This window comes from Heptranchias perlo, chromosome 12 (assembly GCF_035084215.1).
Source record: "Heptranchias perlo isolate sHepPer1 chromosome 12, sHepPer1.hap1, whole genome shotgun sequence".
Taxonomy (NCBI): Eukaryota; Metazoa; Chordata; class Chondrichthyes; order Hexanchiformes; family Hexanchidae; genus Heptranchias; species Heptranchias perlo.
The window spans coordinates 34,453,946-34,473,520 of NC_090336.1; the positions used below are offsets into that span (position 1 = coordinate 34,453,946).

Below are 19,575 nucleotides of genomic sequence, written 5' to 3' on the forward strand. Positions count from 1 at the left end.
AAGTATTATGCTCGGTGACTCCATGTGGTGTTGTGAAAAGGTTGAGGTTGAATCAGGCTTTGTAGTAGCTAGTTGGTTGAGTGACGTAAGCTCTTAAAAAGGATCTTATTTTTCATAGCCTTTCCTGTTATAGCACAATGTTTTTTTTAAGAAGATTCCAGCAGTTCCTCTAACTGTTCCCAAAAAATCTTTCTGAAGCAATAACTTAGTTTTTGAGTGATACTCACAGATTTAATATGGCTCTTATTAATCTAACCAACTCACTGATGAGCTTGTTCAATGAATCCACTTAGTTTATGCATAGACCCTGTGGTTTCCTTACATATTATCTGGAAAGGCTGCCAGATTTGCTGCTGTTTCCTTGACTCCTCTTCCACAGAGAAAATGTCTGAGAGGGAGAAACCACGAATAAAAATGGTGTGGGTTAGGGGCATATCAAGGCAGGTAGAGATGGGTTAACCATTCCCCGTTGTGGGAGGTTGAGTCTTCAACCATGGGATTAAAGGGGCAGAGGCAGCATGGATACAGCATTGGCTAAGAGACTGAAAGCAGAGAGTAGTGGTGAAGAGTTGTTTTTCAGATTGGTGGGAAGTATACAGTGGTGTCCTCCAGGAGTTGGTATTAGGACCACTACTCTTTTTGATATATATTAATGACCTGGACAGGTATGGGGGCATCATTTCAAGGTTTGCAAATGACACAAAACTTGGAAATGTAGTAAACAGTGAGGAGGATAGTAGCAGAGTTCAGGACGAAGTCCAGCAATTAAAAAAAGAGCAATGGCAGGAGAACAGGCTGGTGAGGCTGCACTACAGATGCAAAACATCCAGCTACCAGAATTCCTATAGAGGCCTTCTTATATGTATTTAACCAAGGAGATGTGCCTGCGGAGGGTTCATCTTCCAAAAGACACTATCACATAGTTATGCCACATGCTGCAAGTAGAACTGCAGCCTAATTTCACTATACAGACTGTACTGCCAGTGACTAAGGTCACAAACGCCCTTTATTTTCTTTACCCTGAGTCTATGATCACTACTCCCCAGCTCCTCCCCCATCTTAACACATTTCTTATAATGTTCCCATTGTTTCCTCAGAACCTATCAAATTAGGATACACTCCATTTTTGTGGTGGAAGCAGAATGAAGGATTAAATGTTTTCAATTTAACAAGTGAAAATTGTTCTTTTTTTTCCTGGCATCTTCAATTAAGAGCTGAAGAAAAGATGATGGACCAACATATTGCATAAGGTGCAGGCTTGTGTTCATGATCTTCAATGTTCTGAATATTTAATCAGAGTCTTGACCATGGGGATGCACTGAATGGAGGCTAGGAAGCTCTGGGAGAGTTATTCCTGGTTCATTTAGACACATTTTGAACTCCCCTGTTTCAAAGCAGCATTGGAAGAAGCATAGGAGCAGGTCACCAATCAAAAGCATGCCACAGTCTTTGCCTATGTAATGGCTTTATCTATAGCATAAAGAAGAACACACTTACATTTATATAGTACATTTCATGACCTAAGGATGTTCCAAAGCGCTTTACAGCCAATGAAGTACTTTTGAAGTGTAGTCACTGCTGTAAAGTAGGGAAGCGCGGCTGCCAATTTGCACACTGCAAGGTCCCACAAACAGTAATAAGATAATGACCACATAATCTGTTTTAGGTGGTGTAAATTGAGAAATAAATGTTGGTCAGGACACTGGGAGAATGCCCCTACTCTTTGTCGAATAGTGCCATGAAATTTTTTACACCTATGAGAGGGCAAACGGGCCCTCAGTTTAACGTCTCATCTGAAAGACAGCACCTCTGACAGTGCAGCACTCCCTCAGTACTGCACTGGAGTATCAGCCTAGATTATGTGGTCAAGTCTATGGAATGGTATTTGAACACAACCTTCTGATTCAGAAGCAAAGGTGCAACCACTGTGCCAAGGCTGATGTTTATAACTCCCATCATATCACATCCCACTGATCAGCAATGCTGATATTTAACTTACCTACCTGGTGTAAACCGGGCTTAATGGCTCAAAAGATGTGCACTGGTAATTAGGTACCACTCAGATTATACTGGCTGCTCTGCCTTCCTCTCAAACTCAGAGCTCCACAGTGCACATATGTGCTATTGTTAAACAAGATGTTTTGAATCTGGGAAGAAGTTAAAATGCTTAGTATGCTTAGCCAGTATAACATGGCTGGCACAACTGAAGAGTACTGAATAGCATTGCTTCAGTGGCTAGTAATCACAACTAGTAGAGTATAACGGTAATTTATAAATATGAAGTTAGGCCATATTAGCACCATTTTTAATCTTGAATATACCTTGGGCAAGTTTCAGTGCAAGAGTTTTATCTTAAATTAACAAAAATCTGTACTTTACCTTATTACTAGAATTTTCCCTGCCACTTGAGCAAAACAAAAATGGTATATCCCATAGTTTACACATTCTACCATGCTTTAAGTAGCAAAGTCATGCATGTTAAACATACACAATTTAAGTCTAAAGTCCTGGAAGGTTATCGATTTGCAGTAAAAGTACCATTGCCTTTACACAGTAGCCAATTCATTTGCAGACCCACATTTTTGTAAATATATATACACAACCATATGGATTTGTAAATGAACATTCATTGTAATTTACTGCCAATTTCATTTGGACTAAATAGCCTAATTCTGATTAATTCTGGTTAATTTATTTTCAATTAATCATTTTATTTCAAATCTAATTTTACTTTTCTTCCCCCTTAATTTGTTGCCACTCACATTGCTGCTGAACTTGTTAGTTTTCTTCATAGGAAGTGACCCATCGACAGGAAAGCCCACAATGGTATTCTTCTTAATGCTCTGAAAAATTAAATTTTCAAAAAGGACTAATTAGAAATTTGAATTATTCATATACCAATGTTGCCTGGTTCATCAGAACCTAGTTTAGCTGTTGAAATAAGGTTTGTCCCAAATTGAGTGCCAGATTAAGGTCAAAAGTAAATTATAAAGATGCATGAAGGAAGGTTCATTAGTTAAAACAAATGGTATGGGTCAATCATTTTCAAAAACACAAAATCATACACAGCTCTTTGCAACAAGTTTTCCACTAAAACAAAACCAATGTTATCACATTCTACATATAACTTGTAACTGCAATATTATTACATTCATTTCAGTGTTGTGAAACCATCCTAAGCAAATAATCAAAGCCGAAAAATAAATGAGATGAGTAGCTGTCTCGTGCTAAAACTGAACAATACCCATTGTATCAACAACATATGATGAAGACATATGCTACAAATTACATTACACTTGTGTGGAATACCAGTGTAACTCATTCATGTAATATAACCTGCACCTTATCAGTCTCATCTGACTAATTTCATGGCATCAGTAACAATTACTATGTTGTTCTTTATTCATAATCACATCCCAACACACTCACTGAAAGAAAAACTATTTAGATCACATTGCTGCTCAGTTTTGTTATGAGATAGTTCACACCACAGATTGTTGTACTTAGTAAAGTTTTTGGACACCAATTCCCAGCAGTACCACCTGGGCATTAGACATCGCTTGGGCACAGCAGAGAAAGGAAAATCTGGCGGGGCGGATTGCTCGCCCCTTACAGAATCCACCATATTTTCCTTCGGTTAATTTCAGTGGAAGGAAAATCAGGTGGGTTCTGTTATCAGCATTTCATTCTCCCCATCAGATTTTCCTCACTGCTCTCCGTCCAGGCGATGCTTAACAGATAAACAGCATAGACGAAAATCTACCCCATAGTTCCTTCCAAGAAAGAAAAGAAATTGTAATTTTATTGCACCTTATCATGTCTCTCAGAAATGTCTCAATGCACAATTAGTTACTCACATGCAATTAATTACTTTGAAATGTAGAGACTGTTATGTAGGCAAACATAGCCTTTTTGCCAAAATCTGCACTGCCTGTTGCTTATAATCATTTGTGCGTGCAGCCAGCGCTACATGCGCTATTCATTGGCCAATATTGGGAGGCCAGGACGATACTTAAAGGCAGCCAGCACCTGTTAAGAGGGAAGTGCATTCTTGCTGCAAAACCTGTACTGCAACTTCTGGAGCAAATAGCTGAAAGAGGGAGAGAGTGAGCACTAAGGTTCTCTGATGCTGCAATGGAAGCCTTGGTGCAGGCAGTGGACAGGAGGAGAAACATCCTTTTTCCCCCCCGGCATCTAATGAGGAGGCAGTGACAGGACATTGCTGAGGATGTCAATGCCAGGAGCATGACCACAAGAACATGGCTGCAGTGCCAGAAAAAAAATCAATGACCTGACTAGAGTGGTCAAGGTAAGAACACTGTTAAAATACTTTCTCATCATGGCAGCACCACTCACAGCCTCATTATAGCTTACACACCATTACCCTCCCCCACTATCCTGCACAATAATGTTTAGTGCCAGACTTCACTAAACATTCTTCTCCTCATCCTCACACACTCAGCACTATTACAAACTTCACTTACCCAAAACTCACGTACACACTGTCAGGTATTCCACCATGACAGCCACATTTTCTAAACACCTCTCAAGACTCTCACTAACACACCACTTTCTTGCAGGAGAAAGTGGCACACAACACCAGGCAACAGGAGGAGGACGAGCGTGTCTGTACACCCATTGAAGGGAGTGTGCTGGATATCATGAGAAGGGGCAGAGTGGAGGCCGTAGTCACTGGCGACGTTGGAGGAGATGCCGTGCAGGGTATCTTTACACCTAATCCTCTTCCTCTCTTCTGACTTCTCCCTCTCTCCCCCACAAACTCTGCATGACAAGTTGCAGATGCTTTCAATACCCACTTCTTTCTCTCTGCTCTCCCTCACACCACAAGCTAACCTGTCCCTTTCTATCATTTTAGCTGATGAGAACGTAGATGGCCGTCAGCCGGTGGAGGAAGAGAAGTGCAGTATCCCAGAAGATGCACCATCACTTGATCTGACACTCACAAGCACCAGCTCAGATACTGACATCATGCGGATTTTAGTTGCATCGAATTACATAGAGTCTACAGCACAGAAATAGGCCATTCGGCACAACTGGTCTATGCCGTCGTTTATGCTCCACGTGAGCCTCCTCCCTCCCCTCTACATCGAACCCTATCAGCATACCCTTCCATTCATTTCTTCCTCATATGCTTATCTAGCTTCCCCTTAAATTCCCCTGAAAAGAGCCCCAGTCTGTTCAGCCTTTCCTGATAAGTGTAGCAACAATAACTAGCATTTATATACTGCCTTTAACGTAATAAAGAACATAAATAAGAAATAGGAGCAGGAGTAGGCCATCCGGCCCCTCAAGCTTGCCCCGCCATTCAACAAGATCATGGCGGATCTTCTACCTCAACGCCATTTTCCTGCACTATCCTCATATCCTTTGATGCCTTTAATATCTAGTGTAAACAATTTTACAACACCAAGTTATAGTCCAACAAATTTATTTTAAATTCCACAAGCTTTCGGAGGCTTCCTCCTTCCTCAGGTGAACGGTGTGGAAATCCTTCCACACCGTTCACCTGAGGAAGGAGGAAGCCTCCGAAAGCTTGTGGAATTTAAAATAAATTTGTTGGACTATAACTTGGTGTTGTAAAATTGTTTACAATTGTCAACCCCAGTCCATCACCGGCATCTCCACATCATTTAATATCTAGAAATCTATTGATCTCTGTTTTGAATGTACTCAATGACTGAGCCTTCACAGCCCTCTGGGCTAGAGAATTCCACAGATTCACCACCTTCTGAGTGAAGAAATTTCTCCTCATCTCAGACCGTGACCCCTGGTTCTAGACTCCCCAGCCAAGGGAAACATCCTCCTTGCATCTACCCTGTCGAGCCCTGTAAGAATTTTGTATGTTTCAATGAGATCACCTCTCATTCTTCTAAACTCGAGAGAATACAGGCCTAGTCTACTCAATCTCTCCTCATAAAACAATCCCACCAGCCCAGGAATCAGTCTGAACCTTTGTTGCACTCCCTCTATGGCAAGTATATCCTTTCTTAGGTAAGGAGACCACAATTGTACACAATACTCCAGGTGCGGTCTCACCAAGGCCATATATAATTGTAGTAAGACATCTTTACTCCTGTACTCAAATCCTCTTGTAATAAAGGCCAACATACCATTTGCCTTCCTAATTGCTTGCTGCACCTGCATGTTAGCTTTCACTGACTCATGTAAAAGGACACCCAGGACCCTTTGAACATCAGCATTTCCCAATCGCTCACCATTTAAAAAATACTCTGCATTTCTGTATCTCCTACCAAAGTGGATAATTTCACATTTTTCCACATTATATTCCATCTGCCATGTTCTTGCCCAATCACTTAGCCTGTCGATATCTCCTTGACGCCCCTTTGCATCCTCCTCACAACTCACATTCCCACCTAGGTTTGTGTCATCAGAAAACTTGGAAATATTACATTTGGTCCCCTCATCCAAATCACTGACATAGATTGTGAATAGCTGGGGCCCAAACATCGATCCCTGCGGTACCCCACTAGTCTGCCAACCTGAAGACGACCTGTTTATTCCTAATCTCAGTTTTCTGTCTATTAACCAATTCTCAATCCATGCCAGTATATTACCCCCAATTCCAAGTGCTCTAACTTTGTTCACCAACCACCTGTATGGGACCTTATCGAAAGCCTTCTGAAAATCCAAATACACCACATCCACTGGTTCCCCCTTATCCATTCTACTAGATACATCCCCAAAGAACTCCAATAGGTTTGTCAAACATGATTTCCCTTTCATAAATCCATGTTGACTCTCCCAAATCCTATTATTATTTTCTAAGTGTCCTGTTATCACATCCTTTATTATACATTCTAGCATTTTCCCTACTTCTGATGTCAGGCTAACATGACTGTCGTTCCCTGCTTTCTCTCTTCCTCCTTTCTTAAATAGTGAGGTTACATTTGCTACCCTCCAATCTGCAGAAACCATTCCAGAATCTATACAATTTTGGAAGATGACAACTAATGCATCCACTATCTCTATAGCCACCTCTTTCAGAACCCTGGGATGTAAATCATCAGGTCCTTGGGATTTATCGACTTTCAATCCCATTAATTTCTCTCATACTATTTATTTTTACTAATACTAATTTCTTGCAGTTCCTCATTCTCGCCAGACCCTTGGTTCTCTAGCATTTCTGGGAGGTTTCTTGTGTCTTCTTCCGTGAAGACAGTCACAAAGTATTTGTTTAATTTTTCTGCCATTTCCTTATTCCCCATTATAAATTCTCCCGTCTCTGTTTGTAAGAGACCCACATTTGCCTTTGCCAGTCTTTTCCTTTTTACATACCTATAAGAAGCTTTTACAGTCCATTTTTATGTTTCTTGCTAGTTTACTCTCATATTCTATTATCCCTTTCTCTATCAATTTCTTGGTCCTCCTTTGCTGAATTCTAAAATGCTCCCAATCCTCAGGCTGACTGCTTTTTCTGGCAACTTTATTTGCCTCTTTCTTTGATTTAATACTATCTTTAATTTCTCTTGTTAGCCATGGTTGGACCACTTTTCCTGTTGGGTTTTTGTGCTTTAAAGGAATATATATTTGTTGTAAATTATGTATTAATTCTTTAAACACCAGCCATTGCCTGTCTTACCGTCATACCTTTTAACATAGTTCCCCAATCAACCACAGCCAACTTGTGCCTCATATCTTCATAGTTTCCTTTGTTTAGATTTAAGACACTAGTTTCGGATTGAACTACATCACCTTCAAACTTAATGAAGAATTCTATCATGTTATGGTCACTCTTCCCTAAGGGCTCCTTTACAACAAAATTAATTAACCCTTTCTCATTACACAATACTAGATCTAAAATAGCCTGTTCCCTAGTTGGTTCCTCAACATACTGATCTAGAAAACCATCTCGTACACATTCCAGGAATTCGTCCTCCACAGTATTAGTGTTAATTTGGTTTGCGCAATCTATATGTAGATAAAGTCCCCCATGATTACTGTATTACCTTTGTTACATGCACTTCTAATTTCCTGCTTTATACCGTGCCCTACATTACCACTACTGTTTGGTGGCCTATAAACAACTCCCACCAATGTTTTCTGCCCCTTGTTGTTCCTTGGCTCCACTCTACATCTTGATCTTCTGAGCCAAGATCCTTTCTCACTATCTCATCCTTTATTAACAGCGTTACCCCACCTCCTTTTCCTTTTTGCCAGTCTTTCCTAAATGTAGAATATCCTTGAATATTCAGTTCCCAGCCTTGGTCACCCTGCAGCCACATCTCTGTAATGGCAATTAGATCATACCCATTTACTTCTATTTGTGCCGTCAATTCATCTACCTTGTTGCGAATGCTGCGTGCATTCAGATAAAGTACCTTTAATTTTGCCTTATTAACATTTTTTTCCTAATTTGACTTTATTTACCGCTGGCCTTTGTTCCGCTGCCTTCTAATTTCACTTACTAATTTTCTGCCTTCCACTTCCAGCTTTGTTACTCTCGCTTCTGAATCTCCTCTCAGGTTCCCATCCCCCTGCCAAGTTAGTTTAAACCCTCCCAACAGCACTAGCAAACCTTCCCGCAAGGATATTGGTCCCGGCCCTGTTGAGGTGCAACCCGTCCAGCTTGTACAGGTCCCACCTCCTCCAGAACCGGTCCCAATGCCCCAGAAATCCAAACCCCTCCCTCCTACACCATCTCTCCAGCCACACATACATCTGCTTTATCCTCCCATTTCTATACTCACTAGCACGTGGCACTAGAAGTAATCCGGAGATTACTACCCTTGAGATCCTGCTTTATACCGGGCCCTACATTACCACTACTGTTTGGTGGCCTATAAACAACTCCCACCAATGTTCTGAGGTCCTGCTTGTTAACATAGAAAATGGGAGCAAGAGTAGGCCATTCGGCCCTTCGGGCCTGCTCCGCCATTCAAAATGATCATGGCTGATCGTCTAACTCAGTACCCTGTTCCCGCTTTTTCCCCATATCTCTTGATCCCTTTAGCATTAAGAAATATATCCATCTCCTTCTTGAATACATCTAATGACTTGGCCTCCACTGCCTTCTGTGGTAGAGAATTCCACAGGTTCACCATCCTCAGTGAAGAAATTTCTCCTCATCTCGGTTCTAAATGGCATACCCCGTATCCTGAGACTGTGACCCCTGGTTCTGGACTCCCCAGCCATCGGGAACATCCTCCCTGCATCTAGTCTGTCTGGTCCTGTTAGAATTTTATATGTTTCGATGAGATCACCTCTCATTCTTCTAAACTCTAGTAAATATAGGCCTTGTCAACCCAATCTCTCCTCATACGTCAGTCCTGCCATCCCAGGAATCAGTCTGGTAAACCTTTGTTGCACTCCCTCCATGGCAAGAACATCCTTCCTTAGATAAGGAGACCAAAACTGCACACAATACCCCAGATGTGGTCTTACCAAGGCCCTGTACAACTGCAGTTAATCTCTTTCCTAACTCCTTAAACTCTGCCTGCAGGACCTCATCCCTCTTTCTTCCTACGTCGTTGGTACCGATATGGACCAAGATCCCTGGCTGTTTATCTTCACCCCCTACCCCCCCGTACAGCTGGGCCACCCATGGTACTATGGTCTTGGCTCTGGCTTCACCCCACAGAGGAACCCTCTGCCTCACCAGTATTCAGAACTGAATACTGGTTGGAGAGTGAGATGCCCTCAGAGGACTCCTGCACTACCTGCCTGCTCCTTTTTGTCTGTTGACAGTCACCCAGTCCCTCTCTGCCTGCACTCTCAAGCTGCGGGGTGACCACCTCCTGAAACGTGCTATCCATGTAGCTCTCAACCTCACAGATGCACTGCAGTGACGCCAAGCGTAAAACATCCCAAGGCGCTTCACAGAAGCGATTATCAAACAAAATTTGACACAGAACCACATAGGGAGATATTAGGACAGAACTTGGTCAAAGAGGTAGGTTTTAAGGAGTATCTTAAAGGAGGAGAGGCAGAGAGGTTTAGGGAGGGAATTCCAGAACTTAGGGCCTAGGCAACTAAAGACATCCTCTTAGTTCTGGTATCATCCTTGTGAATCTTTTTTGCTAGGTTAGAGGAGGGATCTGCATGTGGTGACTCACCAGGCAGGGGGATAGGATGCCGCAGGTGCCAGCCTGCCAGAGGGCAAGACGATTCATTAGTTCCGCTACAGAGGACTCGGATGCAGACTTTGGTGGCCCGGGCTACCGAAGAAGGCTCTTAGACATACACCAGAAAATGCTTGATGCTCTGGGCAGCCTGCCAGAGAGTTTGTGCACAATGTCACGGAGCACGGAGGTGTCCAGTTTCAGCACGTTGCAAGGCTTTGCCAATGGCATGAAGACCATTCTGTCCAACATGGACGAAGTAATCAGCTCCATCAGTGGTACCCACCATGATGGAGCATCTTATGACAACTCTGACAGCTTCCATGGCAGCACAAACTGTTGCCATGGAAGCTCAGATGGCTACTGTGGCAGTTCACACTGCTGGCATGGAAGCTCAGACAGCTGCCATCTTGACTTTTGAGGCCACTGTTGAAAGGGGCTTCCAGGGCGTTATATCACTCCAGCACTCTGTTCTCCAGGAGAGTGGCCTTGGCTTGATGGGAGAGGCACTTGCTGTCCTCTCACAGGATGACAGTATGGCTGCTCCCTACTAGTCCCCTTGCTGGTGCTACTTAGCCCAGGATGCTGCTGCCCACGACAAGATGTCCAGAGCTGCACGACGACATCCTCCAAGGCCATCTGAAGTGTCCTCAATGGAAGCTCAGCAGCTTTCCACTTCCCAAGTTGTAGCCACTGGGGAAGCACCTTGTAGGAGCACCAGAATAGGAAACGGCACCCAAGACAGGCACTAAGAGTTTGTACAAGGGTCATTGTTTTGACAATGCTGACATGATTTATGTTATAAATCTGTTTCTCGATCTGGATTTGGTGTTGGTATTTGTCTTTGTAATGAAGTGAATAATTGTGGAGTGAAGGAAGGTGATGTGATGGTGCCTCTAAGACTAGTGGTAAGGATTGTAGGACTGTTGGTGAATAGGAAATGGGAGGGCTGACTCAGGTGAAGCGCTCCTCGATGAGCTTTGCTCTGACAGCTTGGGCAAATAGGGAATCTCATGCTGCTTCTTCTCCTCCTCCTCCTCCTCCTCCTCCTCCTCCTCCTCCTCCTCCTCCTGTACTTGCTGCCCAGGTGGTGGTAAGGGTTGGCCCTCATAATGGCGAAGTTATGGAGCATGCTGCATATGACCACGAATCTGGATACCCACTCTGGGATGTACTGCAAAGCTTCTCCAGAACGATTGTTTGCTTGATGATATGCCTCGTGGCAGCATGGCTGTCATAGCAGGCTTGCTCGGGAGCTGTGCGCGGGCTCCTGACTGGAGTCATAAGCCATGTTCGCAGGGGATAACCCTTGTTGCCCAATTGCCAGCCTGTAACTTGCCAGCCTAGTTGGAATAAGGGTGACACAGAGGACCGGTGCGGGATGAGAGTCATGACTGCCAACGGGATAACGGGCACAGGCCTGCATGAGGCGTTGCCTGTGGTTACAAACCAGTTGTACGTTGAGGCAGCAGAATCCTTTTCGATTGATAAAGATACCAGGCTAGTAATAGGAAGCACTCAAGGCAATGTGTGTGCAGTCACTGGCACTTTGCACCACGGGGAAACCTGCCATGCATGCAAAATCTAGCGCTCTCTCTAGTCTTGCTTCGAGAATTTTTTGAGACCCAATATCACACCAGTGGGGCTTTGAGTACCATGGGCAGCTCATCAGAAAACTACGAGTGCATTGCTGGTGATTTTCTGTCCATTGAAATCAATGCATGAAATACCACCGGCAGTGTTCCTGTGAACTTCCAAGAAGCTACCTGCTGGTGGCATTGGGTCTTGAAAAATTCTGCCCTGTGTGTTGGTAGGCAATTTGACAGTAAGTGAATAATAGGGACAATGCATGCTGTCTTCACCCAACTTCTACAAATGGACAGTTTTCAGTAAGAATCACTGGATACCAGTCAGTACTGGAAACACTGGCAGACTGTCCCCTCCCTAACCCTGGAGTCTTGAGACTAATTGTAGCATCTTAACTATCACACTGACTAAGATCAGCGAATCTGTACAGCTCAGTTTCACCCTAACCATGCTTTTACCCAGAGCCATCTAGGGGTGTGGAGGGTGTAATACGAGTTCATTCTTTCTTCTATGAATTTCATTTTTGATACAATTTTTTAATAAAATTTTACCTGTTTAGATGGAGTGCAGGGCTGGCTACTGCCACTGTCATTTTCTCTGGAATTATCTGAGATACCGTTGCTGCTGGTAGTACCCTCGCCACCTTCCTGGCTAGTCTGCATATTTTGAAAAATACTGTTTGATACAGAACTATTTGTATTTGATCCTTCTTCATCTCCGTCCAGGTCATCTCTCCACTGTTTCATCATTTCAAGCACATTTGGTGGCCTTTGTGTGGCTGTAGTGTCACCCTGGAATTCAAGGACAAGATTTGGGTAACACAGCGAACTAAAACATTAACAGTCATTGTCCTTTGTAGCAGAAGAACCATGAGCGAATATAGCCCAGCAACAGGAAATGAAGGGCTTTTCTTACAAATGCCTCGTAGGTTTGAAAATTTGGCATTCTCGGGTGTAGTTTAATGAGTTCACAGGATAAAACTGCACTTCCCGTAAAAATCTGGCATGTAAAATCACACTAACAATTTTTTTTTAAACTACCTGCAAACCTAGGGGACCAGTTAAAAAGAATGTGATCAAATAATCACATTTCAAAGTATTTTGCAAGACTCCAATAGCTCTCTCACTGATGAATAAGCCACATCCTCATTACATGGAAACCTAAAAGGTGGATTTTATTGCAAGCACAGATTTGTGCTGTGAATATTTTGCAATATTTTTTAGTAACATTGTAAAGCAGCTGCATTGATATACTAAAAAAGGCCCCAATACATTAGTAAAGATAGGATTTCACTATTTCTGATTAAGAAAGGCTTTACTGACATTTGTGAAATTGAGTTGTAATAATTTGAAAGAAATGCATGGCAGAGTTCATGGGGGAGAAATTGATTCACTTTCTTGGTGAAAAATTAGAGTTGGGGGGATCAATTTCTGGGCGTGATCTCATGTGCCCAATCTCCTCCAAGATTGGGACTGCCCTTTCTTGGTTCCACTCTCACCTATCTTGCCGTAGCCAGAGAATCTCCTGCAATGGCTTCTCTTCTCACCCCTGTACCGAAATTTCTGGAGTCCCCCAAGGAGTTATCCTTGGCCCCCTCCCATTTCTCATCTACATGCTGCCCTTTGGGAACATCATCCGACATCAGGTTCCACATTTATGCCGATGACACCCAGCTCTACGTCTGCACCACCTCTCTTAACCTCTTCATTGTCAAACATCCAGGAAGACCAAAACCATTGTCTTTGGCCCCTACCACAAACTCCATTCCCTCGGCACGGATTCCGTCCCCCTCCCTGGCCACTGTCTCAGGCTGAACCAGACTGTTCGTAACCTTGGCATGGTATTTGATTGTGAGCTGAGCTTCCGATCCCATATCCTGTCCATCACAAAGGCCGCCTACAGCCAACTCCACAACATCACCCGTCCCTACCCCTACCTCACCTTATCTGCTGCTGAAAGTCTCATCCATGCTTTTATTACCTTCAGGTTCCACTATTCCAGTGTTCACCTGGCTGACCATGTTGTTCATGTCTTCACTTATGAATACTTGGAGGAAGTAATCGTTCAGAATGTTTACTATCTTGTGCTCATTCTCGATTACAAGACTATAGGAACCTTTTAATTAATGTTCTCCCATCTTCTCTGACAGCCCTCTTGCTATTGTAGTATAAAAATAATATTTTAGTTATGTTTTGCCTCTGCAGTTATGCTTTTTTTTCTAGGTCTTTGCTTGCCTCTCTGCACACCCTATTAGCTTATTGCTGCAAAAATTTATATTCATCTCAGTGAGCCCCTTCTTCTTTCTCCCTGCAGGATTTGTAGAGGCCATTTTCCTCTTTATTTCACTTTAAATTTGTTTGATAAAGAAATTAAGGTAACACTTGTTTAGTCTGAGCTAGCTGATCTTAGTGTAGTTGCCTTGAATGTCCAACATTATTCTTTTAAAGGTGTTTCATTTGTCGTCTACAGAATGTGGTTAACATCCTCTTCCAATCCATTTGTTTTAGATTTTCCTTCATCACTTTGAATCATAGGGTGTTCAGGGTGGCCTCCTCCAAGGAAATTAATACCCTTCATTTTCTGAGCCCTTGTCCATTTTGGGTCTATTTTCTTATGTTGTTTGCCACTTTTTTATGCAAGCAGAGAACTAGTGTTCATATGATGTAAATGGAAGCAGCACGGACACAGTGACAGACATATGTCAAGCCTGTAGCCCATCCAGGATGGGAGTAAGTGACTGTACCAAGCAGCTAGGTTGAATCACAATTGCTTGATAGATGAAGTCTTTGGAAGGTATGAATGTAGCAAAACTTTCAACTGAAAGTTGCAGTTTGAATGTGTACCCTGCTAATGTACAGGTACGCATGAGATACAATAAAACAGCTATAAGATTATTGGAGGACTTTTGCATGGGCAAAAAGTAAGTGTGGAATGAGTTAACAGGCAACATTTTGTGGCATATAATCTTGAAATTCTTCAGTAACAGTAAGAGGGCAATCAGAGAAAAGGTGAAAACCACAGAAGATGCAAATGGAATTGAAACTGAGGATGAGCTCATGTTAATATTCTGAATGATTAATTTATTCAATTATTCGCAAAGGAAGACATGAGCAAGATGCTCACGAGAAAGATATGAACAAAGTAAAACCAGTAACTTCAACATAAATGAGATGGAAATCCTAAACAGACTAAAAGGGGTCAAAATTATTAAATTATAGGAATATAGGAACACAGTAGGCCATTCAGTCCCTCGAACCTATTCTGCCATTCAATTAAAGCATGGTTGTTCTGTACTGCAACTCCTCACCTGCCTTTATCCCATATCCCTAGATACCCCTACCAAACAAAAAAATGTATTAAAAACAGTCTTGAAAATTTAAATCGACCCAATATCCGCAGCCTTTTGGGGAAAATGGTTTCAGATTTTCACTTCCCTTTGTGTGAAAGAGTGATCCCTGATTTCACTCCTAAATGGCCTAGCTCTAATTTTAAGATTCCCCGCCAGAGGAAATAGTTTATCTGTACCTAAGCCTATTGACTCCCTTCATCATTTTAAATAACTCAATTAGATCACCCCTCAACTTCTAAACTCAAGGGAATACAAATCAAGTTTATGCAATCTGTTCTCATAATTTAACCCTTTGAGCCTGATATCATTCTGGTGAATCTGTGCTGTACCCTTTCCAAGGCCAATATATCTTTCCTTAGCGCCCAAATCAGAATGCAGTACTCCGGAAGGGGTCTGACCAAGGCTCTGTACAACTGAAGCATCATTTCCTCGCTTCTGAATTACATAGGAGAGAAACAAACAAGGTGGAATTTTCTATTTGAGCTTAGTCTAAAACATCATTTTCAAGCATCTCTTGCAAACCCATCAAATATAAGAGAAATAGTAAATTCATTATAGATATTACTAAAATTCAGCATTTTAAATAGATATATGAACTCATGCAGGTATATATATCAATCAACAGGTATGTAAACATACGATTTGCCTGTAATCAGATGAGTTCTTACACACATCAAACCTTTTCACCTACAGGAGAAAAGTTTCAAAAACATCCTCATACTGCAGCCTATTCCTCACATTGACGTACCTTAGCAGTTACATTATGAACACTCAAACTATTTTCCACAGTCTGTTTCATCAGCTAACTTGATTGTGACACAAACAGGTGTTTGAAGTAGTTTTATTATAGGCCAGTCATTGATAGTCATTACAGGATCCATGGGCAACTTACAGTCTGCCTGTCTCTCACCCATGATGTGTCTATGTCCCTCTCCCACCAATGCATATCTAAATCCTTCTTGCTGCTTAATATGTATCTAAGCATCTCTCCTGGCCAGTCATGCACTCCCATGTTAAATATGGAAACGTGTCTGCTCCGGCAGAAAAACTCTCAGGAACACTATTGGCAGCAGGGTTATCCCAATTTCCTTCACCTTCTGGAGCTGGTCTGCTCTCACTCTGGGAGTAAACATTGCAGCAGAGACTGAGCTAGCCCCTGTCTCAGAGTAGCAGTAGATTGCTGTCATGCTGTAAAATGAAACATGTTGAACATGAAGGTATAAGAATACTCAGGTTTTTCTGGCAGGAAAGGAGAAGAAAAAGAGATTTGGAGTTGGATGGAGCAGCCCATTGTATATCTTCCATATGTAATATTAAGTACAGTTTCTCAAATGAAATTAGCCACAGCTTTACCGTGACCCATGGATTGTCGAGAAGCTCATTGGCTGTGATTCTATGGGCAGGATCCACTTTTAGAAGACGTGATAGCACATCCTTTGCTGCAAAGAGAGCAGAAAAGCTCAGTAAATCTCACTTTTATTAGCTCTATAACATAGCAATGCCATTTGAAACAAATGTCACCAAAGCTGACTGCGAGCAATCCATACTATATTTAGAAAACATAACAGGGTTTATTTTGGTAGAGAAGCAAAATTCCTAAGAACAGCAGCACTTGTATGTGGTTACATGTCACATTCTTGCTAACCTGAATAAAGCTATTGGCATTGAAATTGAGTTTCTGATAGTTTAAAAAAACACCTGCACAGCTTCAATCTATATTGTTACCAATGTTGCAAATTTGTTTGTTAATGTCACCCCAATAACTTGCTCCAGATAGAATCAAATACACCTCCTGATATGTGCAGACTTTGTGACTGGTTCAGTCATAGATATGAAGGCCTGTATTTTTTGAACAAGGTTGGCAGTTATGAATTTCTAATGAGCCATTGCAATGGTTCGTGAATTATAAAAAATGGGTGAACTCAGACCAATTGGGTTGTTTCTAAAACCAATCCAAGATAAAGCCTTTAAAAGTACGTTTGGAGAGATCTCTTAGAAATTTATAATTCAAACCTTCCAGATGTGGGACTATGCCACATCCACAGTGCTGTCAGGACTGTGAGTCCCCCTCCCTTCACTGCCGACAGATCCCAGCGAGCAATGGATAAAACAGTGATGGGGGAGGGAGGGGTAATGAGTAGTTTAGGGGATGCAGGAAGTAATGGGATATTGAGCATTGGGGGGATTGAAATGATAAAGGATTTGAGTAGTAAAGAAACTGGGATGTGCAATTTTGGTTTGGTGACTATATGGAGGAAAAAAAAGGAGCAAAGTTGGAAAAAGGAAAAAACACAGCAGGGAATAAGAAAAAAGACTTGCATTCATATAGCACTTTTCACAACTTCAGGACATCCCAAAGCACTTTACAGCCAATGAAGTATTTATAAAGTGTAGTCACTGTTGTAATGCAGGAAATGCGGCAGCCAATTTGTGCGTAGCAAGGTCCCACAAACAGCAATGTGAGAACGACCAGATAATTTTTTTTAAAAAGTGATGTTGGTTGAGGGATAAATATTGGCCAGGACACCGGGGATAACTCCCCTGCTCTTCTTCGAAATTGTGCTGTGGGATCTTTTACATTCACCTGAGGGGGCAGATGGGGCCTCGGTTTAACGTCTCATCTGAAAGACGGCACCTCCAACAATGCAACATTCCCTCCTCAGTACTGCACTGGAGTATCAGCCTAAATTCTGTACTCAAGTCTCTGGAGTGGGGCTTGAACCAACTCTTTATTGACTCAGAGGCGAGAGTGCTACCTACTGAGCCACAGCTGACAAAGTTCAGAAAAAGGAAAATATACATTGAAGATGCAGACCTAAATAACCACTTGGGAATATGGTGTAGTGGCGGGAACTAAGGGTGGAAATCACAGAGGTGCTGGCCATAATCTTCCAATCCTCCTTAGATATGGGGGTGGTGCCAGAGGGCTGGAGAATTGCAAATGTTACACCCTTGTTCAAAAAAGGGTGTAAGGATAAACCCGGCAACTACAGGCCAGTTAGTTTAACCTCGGTGGTGGGGAAGCTTTAAGAAACGATAATCCGGGACAAAATTAATAGTCCCAAGTGTGGATTATTAAAGGAAAGCCAGCACAGATTTGTTAAAGGCAAATCATGTTTAACTAACTCGATTGAGTTTTTTGATGAAGTAACAGAGAGGGTTGATGAGGGCAATGGGGTTGATGTGTATATGAACTTTCAAAAGGCATTTGATAAAGTGCCACATAATAGGCTTGTCAGCAATATTGAAGCCCACAGAATAAAAGGGGCAGTGGCAGCATGGATACGAAATTGGCTAAGTGACAGGAAACAGAGTAGTAGTGAACGGTTGTTTTTCGGACTGGAGGAAGGTATACAGTGGTGTTCCCCAGGGATTGGTACTAGGGCCACTGCTTTTTTTGATATATATTAATGACTTGGACTTGGGTTTACAGGGCACAATTTCAAAATTTGCAGATGACACAAAACTTGGAAGTGTAGTAAACAGTGAGGAGGATAGGAATAGACTTCAAAAGAACATAGACAGGCTGGTGGAATGGGCGGACACATGACAGGGATGGTGGAAGCAGATTCAATCATGGCTTTCAAGGAACTGGATAAATACTTGAAGGGAAAAAATTTGCAGGGCTATGGGGAAAGAGTGGGGGAATGGGACTAACAGGATCGCTCTTCCAAAGAGCTCGGGCTCGATGGGCCAAATGGCCTCCTTCTGAGCTGTAACGATTCTGTGATGCTATGATTCTAAGAGAAATTCTGAAAATAAGGGGGAAATTACATTGGACAATCGGGCTTTATTTTTAAAAAGTGTTGAAAAGAAAATCAAAACAGGCCATTTAAAAGCGTACACATACAACACGGCTGGACTATTGAAAAGCAACGCCAAGAAAGGAAAGAAAATGAAAATTGGGTTATGAGAAAATAGGGCAACAGAACTGGGCTATTAAACCCATAAAAGGCAGCACAGCCATCCCTATTAAGAAAAAAGGGTAGCAGAATTGGGCCTATTAAGAAAAAAAGCAAGAGAACTGCGGTTAATAAAAGAAAAAAAGACAGGAAAACACAGCTATCTAAACAAAAAAGACAACAGAAAAGGGTCATTAAAAAAGGAAAAATAGAACAATGACAAATATTAAGTGGTTCTGCCCTGATAGCTGTCCCTTTAAATGATGATAGTTTTAAAAAAGATCTGCACAGCTTCAATCTATATTGTTACCAATTGTGCAAATTTGTTATGTCACCCCAGTAACTTACTCTAGAGGGAGTCAAACACACCTTCTAATGCATACAGACTTTGTGACTGGTTCAGTCATGGATATGACGGCCTGTATTTTCTGAGTAAGACTGGCGGTTATGAATTTCTAATGAGTGTTTGCAACTGGTCGTGAATTATGAAAAAATGGGTGAACTCAGAACAATTGGGTTGTTTCTAAAACCGGTTCAAGATAAAACCTTGAAAAGTACTCCAAATGAATTTTTATTGCAAATTTTGTGAAGTACAGTATCAGCCCTGCATTCTCTGTATTCGGGGAAAAGTGATGAT

General features: G+C 42.1%; 1 protein-coding gene across 8 annotated transcripts in view; it reads right to left on the bottom strand.

Annotated features, from left to right (window-relative positions):
• stk33 (serine/threonine kinase 33) overlaps nt 1-19,575 on the bottom strand; it is a 231,786-nt gene that overhangs the window by 24,950 nt on the left and 187,261 nt on the right. For 7 of the 8 annotated variants that reach the window (XM_067993920.1, XM_067993924.1, XM_067993923.1 and 4 more), the window contains 3 exons: nt 16,390-16,475; nt 12,239-12,478; nt 2,763-2,843 (listed from right to left, as the gene is read on the bottom strand). In XM_067993920.1, the coding sequence (XP_067850021.1) occupies nt 2,763-2,843; nt 12,239-12,478; nt 16,390-16,475 (407 nt within the window). Of the gene's footprint in view, nt 1-2,003; nt 2,148-2,762; nt 2,844-12,238; nt 12,479-16,389; nt 16,476-19,575 lie in introns of all 8 variants that reach the window. The other variant, XM_067993926.1, reaches the window with a different exon arrangement.